General features: G+C 39.6%; 1 protein-coding gene across 1 annotated transcript in view; it reads left to right on the top strand.

The window, feature by feature from the left end:
- Positions 1–6,541, top strand: part of BNIP3 (BCL2 interacting protein 3) — a 16,855-nt gene extending 10,314 nt beyond the window's left edge. The window contains exons 2-6 of the mRNA XM_006146928.3: positions 644–794; positions 1,562–1,646; positions 4,065–4,171; positions 4,252–4,401; positions 5,266–6,541. Coding sequence (XP_006146990.1) covers positions 644–794; positions 1,562–1,646; positions 4,065–4,171; positions 4,252–4,401; positions 5,266–5,311 — 539 coding nt within the window. The 3' untranslated portion in view covers positions 5,312–6,541. The remainder of the gene's footprint in view (positions 1–643; positions 795–1,561; positions 1,647–4,064; positions 4,172–4,251; positions 4,402–5,265) is intronic.
- The last annotated feature ends 1,011 nt before the right edge of the window (positions 6,542–7,552 follow it).

Below are 7,552 nucleotides of genomic sequence, written 5' to 3'. Positions count from 1 at the left end.
TTTATATCCTAAATACAAAGCATACTAAATGGCAGTTTGAAGTCACAGTCATGCATTTAATGTGTCTTGAATATTTTAAGTTAATTCTGTTATGTTTTTTTAGTAGCATTGTTTCCTAAAGAAAACCACTCTTTGATTGTTGCTCTGTCAGAATTGTGTGCACCCTGTAACATCTTTGATCGTGGTAGTCCAATTTTCCTAACAATTTTGTTACTGTGCTGTGAAAGATTGGAAATTTGAAGTATGTAGTGTGTATGATACTAAATTGTGATTTGGTGGGACTTACACAACAGCTTTCAACATTTGAAGACAGTGGTTCTTGATATCCTCTTCAGGAAAACTTGCTTACAGATTTGAAGCTGGAATGTCACTGGAATAACTTAAAAAGAATCACTATACTTGGCTTTTAAAATTTTTGGTTTGTATGTTAAGAATTGGGTACAAATTGAAATGTCTGCACTGATCCTTGACACAACCAATAACTATCAATCACAAAAAAAAAGTGGGGTTCAAGAATATGGTCCCGTGTGTGCGTGTGTCACCATTGGTATCTGTTAGAAATGGAAGCATGGCCTGGTTATGTTAGAACAAATTTTTGAAGTGGTAGAAAATTACAACTGTGTCCTTTTTTGTTCCCCATCAGGTTCCTGGGTAGAATTGCACTTTAGCAATAATGGGAACGGGAACAGTGTTCCAGCCTCAGTCTCTATTTATAATGGTGATATGGAAAAAATACTGCTGGATGCTCAACATGAATCTGGACGGAGTAGCTCCAAAAGTTCTCACTGTGACAGGTAATTGTAAATAAGTATATGTATTACAGTGCTGATACGCAAAATAAATGAGCAGCCACAATTGTGAATGCCTGTATAACCTTTAAGGACCCGTGTGTGTGTGTGTGTGTGTGTGTGTGTGTGCACATGTGTGTTTCTCCAGCTCAGGACACACTCAGTAATGTGTGTGTTGCTGCAGTCCTCTTTTTACAAAAGGAGCCTTGTCATCTGGGGAGGAAGTTACCTGGTCTTAGTCTGTGAAGAGACCGTTTTGTTAAAGCTAGGGAGGAGGCAACAGGCAAATGGCACCCACTTTTGCCCTGATACATAAGCCAGTTTTGTGAAATCAGTCATCATGAACCCCAAGTCTGAGAAATTTACTCCTACACCTCAACAGGGTGTCCTCATCAGAGAGCTGTAGGCTCTTGGTTAACAACACTTAGGAATGAATCCCAGACAGCGTGTCTGTGAAAGTCTGTGATCAAAGGTCAGGTGCTGTGGAGAGCTGTGCAAGAGACCATGAAGCTGGTGAGGAACAGAGCCAGCTATTCACTGACTATCCTCGTCTCTTTGCCAGAAGACTGGGTAGCTGATTCTTGCCATGCTCAGCTGAAAAGACTTGGGAATGGCTTGGCCCTGTTTTGAAGCCGGGTGGAAGGGAAGACTACTATGCTGGCTAGAACTCCCTTCTCACTGAGTCAGTTCCCTGCCTTTGGGGTTTTTGCTTCTAATGATAGAATGTTAACATGATGTTCTGTTTTTCTCATTCTGTTCACATCATTGCCAAGCCCACCTCGCTCACAGACACCACAAGATATTAATAGAGCTTCTGAAACAGATACCCACAGCATTGGAGAAAAAAACAGCTCTCAGGTAAGATGGAGAGGACAGTTGTAAACATTGTGATGTTTGTATATTAAAGTCTTAAAAGTAATTTGAGTAGGGAAATGTTTGGCTTTTAGGGTGTCTCCTGCTTTAAAAAAAAAAAAAAAAGGTCTGTAGCTGCGGACATCCCCAATACATGGGCTTCACAATGAGCTGACCAGAAGAGGTATGGAGTTGTACTAGTAGCATGAACCTCTTTTATCCCCTCTTTCAATCCAGGGACTCACATGAAGTGAAATAGGATTCCCTTGTGTCTATATCCTGGAGAGAGAGTAAGTGGCCATTGGGAAGGATGGCTGTGAGCCAGCTACTGGATTCTCTCTTTACTATTGGTTGGGCATTGAGTGAATCTTAATATCTATTAGCTGTTTGAGAGTTATAGAGCTATTCAGGGCTATTCCAGTTGTGATTTTGGTTGTGTTCCTCATTAGACATTGTCATCGCTTGCCAGAAATTACAGCCCAGGCCTTTCCTGACATTCCATGCTGACGCTTGCATAGTTCAGCATTAGTAGTTATCAGCTTGGTAACTTGAGTTTGAGATCACTTTTCTAACGTTAATTCAAATATTTAATGGTCTTACACATCAAAAACTTACTAGCATAGTAGTGGGGCCACAAAATCTTCTGAAAACACACCTCTATGAAGAAAAATTATATCTGGGATTCCTGCCTTAGTTTACTATAATTCTTTTCCCATTTCACTACTGCATGGGATTTTGAGCTTGTGATCAATAATATCTTGCTTAGTTATATCCAACAGTGCTTTATCTCACACGTATTAGATGCACAGTATTTTCCTAAGTATTTAATAATGGTGACAATATACACAGTAAAATTTTTTTCTGTAGTCTTCCAAAACTCTTAACAGCCAGTATTAATTATTTTCCCTCCTATACTAGTTTCTCTTTGAGAATCTCTGTCAAGTGTATACATCCTATGGCAAAAACATTAAAAAAAAAAAAAGAAATGGATTGGATAACAATAGTTGTTTGAAAATAATTAACTTTGGTGACCAGGATCAGGAATAAAGTTGGTATCAATAATAGTTTGGTCAGGAAGTTTTTTGGACAGATGTCATTTTAGAAGTAGTCCTTGTATAAGGTTGCCAGGGTCTTTGTGCAAGGTTGTGGTTCTGGCAGTCTTCTAAATAACATTTTATGTTATCAGGCAGAAAGCCCCCTCTGTGGGGTAAAGTAAAAATTCTAACTTACAGCTTGGCACATTCCCCACACAAAACACATGGCTCAGTTTAGTCAAGTTTAAAAAAATGACTCCATTTTGTTTCTGACAGCTTTTATATGGTTATATGTGAATTTCTGCCTTTTTCTTCCCTGCTTGTAATGAAAAGCATCTTTTAAACTTACTTGCTACACATATTCCATTTACTTATTGGTCACATCCCTGTTTTGAGCCATTTTAGATTTTCATTTTACTTTGTTATAACCAGTACTACAGTCTCATCATCTTTGTTTTCACATCATATTACTTTTTTTTGGGGGGGGGGGCGCGTTTTCGCTATAGGGCACGTGCACTTGCCAGACAGACAGAGACATAGAGAGAGAAAGCGAGAAATCACCCCCCGGGGGAATGGTCACGCCGCAGTCCCTTCTCCTCCATTCTCCTCTTGGGATCTTGGGCATGCACGTACACGGGCCCGGCGTGAGTTCTAAGCCACCGGGTCCGGGACATGAACCGCGGTCGACTATGTGGGAGTCCAGTGACAGCCATTACGCAAACTGCTGGTTCCCACATCATATTACTTTTGTAGAACAATGTTTGTACCCAGAATCTCATAGTTGGATCAAATACATTAGCACACTGCACAGGACTTCCATAGAAGTAGTCAGTTTAAAAGTAGCATAAAAAGGGGCACGTGGCATGGTGGTTAAGGTGGCTGGGCTCCCACATGGCTGACTGTGGTTCAAGTCCTGAACCTGGCAGCTTGCTTCTCACTTTCCTTCTCTCTCTCTATCTCTGATCAACTTCAAAAAAATAAAATAATGACAATGAATTAAAAAAAAGGAAAAGGAAACTTAGCCATTTAAATAAAAAATAGCAAAAGAATGCAAAAGCTCCTGTTTTTGCCATAGGTTGGACACCACCATGCCCAAGAATACAAAAGCTCTTGTAAGAAGAGCATTTTATGTAGCTAGTATCCTACCGTGCACTCATATTTCATGCATTGCACTATTAGAGCAGTGGGAGGAGAGCATGCCAAGAGCCAGGGTGTAATGGGATCCAGATGAAACCGTGCTTCATGACCTGTCTTGGACTGTGATCCAGGGTATTGACCCTGTCTCTGGGCTATGAGTTCCTTTTGCTGATTTGATGCTCAGGTGGAAGGTCAGTGGTTCCTAGTGTGAATACAGTAGGTTAATCTGCTTTTAACATCTGCTTTATTTTAGTCCGAGGAAGATTATATTGAGAGAAGGAAAGAGGTTGAAAGCATCTTGAAGAAGAACTCAGATTGGATATGGGATTGGTCAAGTCGGCCAGAAAATATCCCCCCCAAGTGAGTGTGTTTTCAGTATCATGGGATCTTCTTCTGATAGAGGACATATTTACTAACACTAACATTTTTTTCTACCCTAGAGAGTTTCTCTTTAAGCACCCAAAGCGCACAGCTACTCTCAGCATGAGAAACACAAGTGTTATGAAGAAAGGGGGTATTTTCTCAGCAGAATTTCTAAAGGTTTTTCTTCCATCTCTGCTGCTCTCTCATCTGCTAGCCATTGGATTGGGGTAGGTGACATTGATGCGCAAGGTACAGTGTATCTTGGGGTGATTCTAGATCTCACCAATTTATTTTTAAACTTTTTATTGAAGTAAAAATTCTAACTTACAGCTTGGCACATTCCTCACATAAAACCCTCAGCAGCTTCCTGTCACCATAGTATAAAAATCCATTCTCTTTAGTTTTAGTTTGTCCCAGAAAGCTCCCTCAGTCTGGTCTCAGTCTCATTTCTTAGCCTTTCTCACAAGTCTGGCCAGCAGACTTAACTGTTTTTGTCTCCCTTTTCCAGAGTCCTATCCTTATTCTTGTGCTGTGTGACACTCACTGCTTTCCGCTCATTAGCTCAATGAGACTTTCATCCCAGAAAGCCACTTCTGACACTCCTGCTTCTTGGGTTTGGGGTTCCTTGTTCTTATTACCAAACTTAGACTGCTCGAGGGCAGGGGCTTCATTATTCATCAGATGGCCTTTGTGAGGTTGGTGGTGCTGAATTTAACAGCATTATCAACTTGATCTGGTGGGTGACTCCCTCCAGCACTGTGTTGACTCAATTTAAAAATAGCAAAGGAATGCAAAAGCTGTTGTAGTAATAGCATTTCATGTTGTTAGTATCCTGCCTTGCAGTCATATTTAGTACATAGCACTGTTAAAACACAAGTGGATGTTTTCTAAATTAAATATAAAATACATATTGATGAATAGAATACTTGATAAAACATTACAAATAAATTTATAAATTTTTAAAATAATAGATATAAAATAGCCAGTCCCTTCCATAAACTATAAGCACAACCAGTTGGCCTGTTTTATCTGTGCAAAATCCCTTAAAGATCCTGAAAGTACATTAACTGCCAATTACTTTTTCTGTTAAGGATTTATATTGGAAGGCGTCTGACAACCTCCACTAGCACCTTTTGATGAAGAATTGGAATCCGACTCTTTTCATTTAGTGAGAATTTATATCTGAGCTTGCAACTTAGCTAACTGAAGAGCTACTGTGATCCTTGGGTGGCTTTACCGATTGTGTTTAAGTTCTGTAAATGCTGCGTTCCTAATTTAGTAAAATGAAAATATAGACAGTAAAATCATGCTGACCTATAATTATACCTGTGGGATCAATTAACATTAGCATGTCATACCGATTAATATTGACTAGAGCAATTTGGTAGTAAATTCTATTTCAATATTAGATATAAATATCTAAGTATAAATACTTTTAATACACTAGTCATGATATGTAGTATTTAAAAATGATGTATAACCTGAATTGAGTTAGAACACTTTATATTTCAAAAGAATGAGTAACATGATATCATAATCATGACATTAAGGGGTTTGTCCAAAATAAATATTGTGGCCTTATAATTCACATTATTGCAGAAAATTTAAAATGGATGCAGGTTGACTACTACAGACTACACTATGCTATTTGTTCTTAAGTAATAAAGAGAAGCCAAGGTACAGCTACAGACTGTATGTACAGTGCATACATTAAACTGTTCTGCTTTTGCAGTATAAGGACTTCAGCCTCTGATTGTTAAGTAATCAGTCACCTTCACAATTGGTTTTCTGTTGATGGTACCTTCTCAGTATCTTTTACTCTTCATCCCTCTGGATTGCTGCATTTAATCTTACCCTTTGTGCTTTAACTTGTGCTCTTAAAATCAGCTTCATTCTAAGCAAATCTGTGTCTACTTTAAAAGACTGGAAATAGAAAAAAAATAAATCTTCACCAAATCCTTCAGATTTCTGTATTTACATATGGTCATAAAAGCTTCTTGATTAAACCAGGCCTATTCCCCATTACTGCATTCTTTTTTACAGCATGTTATTTAAAAAGGCTGTCTCTGTATATGTTATGGTATATTCATTTTACCCTTCCACACTTAATTAAGGTATACTACAACCTGATATTTTAAGTTTTTTAAATCCTCGTATTTAAACTATTAAATTGGAAGCAATAGCATGTAGCCCTTTCATTTGAAGAAAGCTAATTGAATGCCACCAGAATTATTTATGTAGTTTATCCTTGAAAAAAAGATAGTCTGTGAGGTCTCATTGAATCACACTGGCCAAGTGAACTGACGAACTGACTTTTGTTTTAGAGCAAACATGTTTGTCTTAATCAGAAACACCTGCTTATTCTTTCTTGGACTTAATACCCAACAGAGCTCAATGAATCTCCTATGCACCATCTGAATTATCACTTAGTTATTTGGGAAACTTGACAAAGCCAATCACATTTGTCTCTCTCACTGATGGCATTAGCTGAACTCTTAGTGAAACTGGCTAGTAGTTTTTTTTTTTTTTTTAGAGGTTTTTGCTATAGGGCGCGTGCGCTCGCCAGACAGGCAGAAAAAGCCAGAGAGATAGAAAGCGAGAAATCACCCCCCAGGGGGGATGGCCACACCACAGCCCCTTCTCCTCCACTCTCCTCTTGGGATCTTGGGCAGCACGCACACGTGCCCGGCGTGAGTTTTAAGCCACTGGGTCCGGGACGCGAACTGCGGTTGGCTACAAGGGAGTCCAGTGACATAGCCATTACACTAACTGCTGGTCCCTAGAAGTATAGTTCTAAACGGTTGTTACTAAAATGCTTTAGATAAATGCGATGGGAGACCAAGACTTGAGTTTTCTAGAGGATTTTTCATTAGACTATGACATTATGGTAGATATTTGACTGATTTAAAATGAAGAAACAGGGCCAGCTCTAGAGCCTAGTTAAGGGAGCCAGATTTCCACATGGCCAGCTGCATGATTCAGATCCCACCCCTGATGGCTTGAAAAAGATGTGAGGCATTTGTGCATGCATACTCAAAATCCCAATAGGATGGAGAAATAGAGAAGGGACTGGAGCATGACCATGCCCTCCTGGGGCGTGCTTTCTCTCTCTCTGATGAGTGCATTCACCTTCTGGCAATTAAAAAAAATAAGGGCCATGGCATGTTGGTTAAGGTGGCTGGATTCCAGATAACCAGTTGTGTGGTTTCAATCTGGACCTGGTGGCTTGAAAAACATCCCCAGTGCATGTACATACATGCTCAAAATCTCTAGCAGAGAAGGGATTTTGGTACCATGGCCAACCCCCACTCAGGGCAGGGCTTTCTCATCAGCCACCCTCCCCCACCCCCACCCAAAGTTTTATATAGGTGGAGTATC

Source organism: Tupaia chinensis, unplaced genomic scaffold (genome assembly GCF_000334495.1).
Source record: "Tupaia chinensis unplaced genomic scaffold, TupChi_1.0 Scaffold000197_1, whole genome shotgun sequence".
Taxonomy (NCBI): Eukaryota; Metazoa; Chordata; class Mammalia; order Scandentia; family Tupaiidae; genus Tupaia; species Tupaia belangeri.
This window is presented reverse-complemented; position numbering and strand designations above follow the sequence as displayed.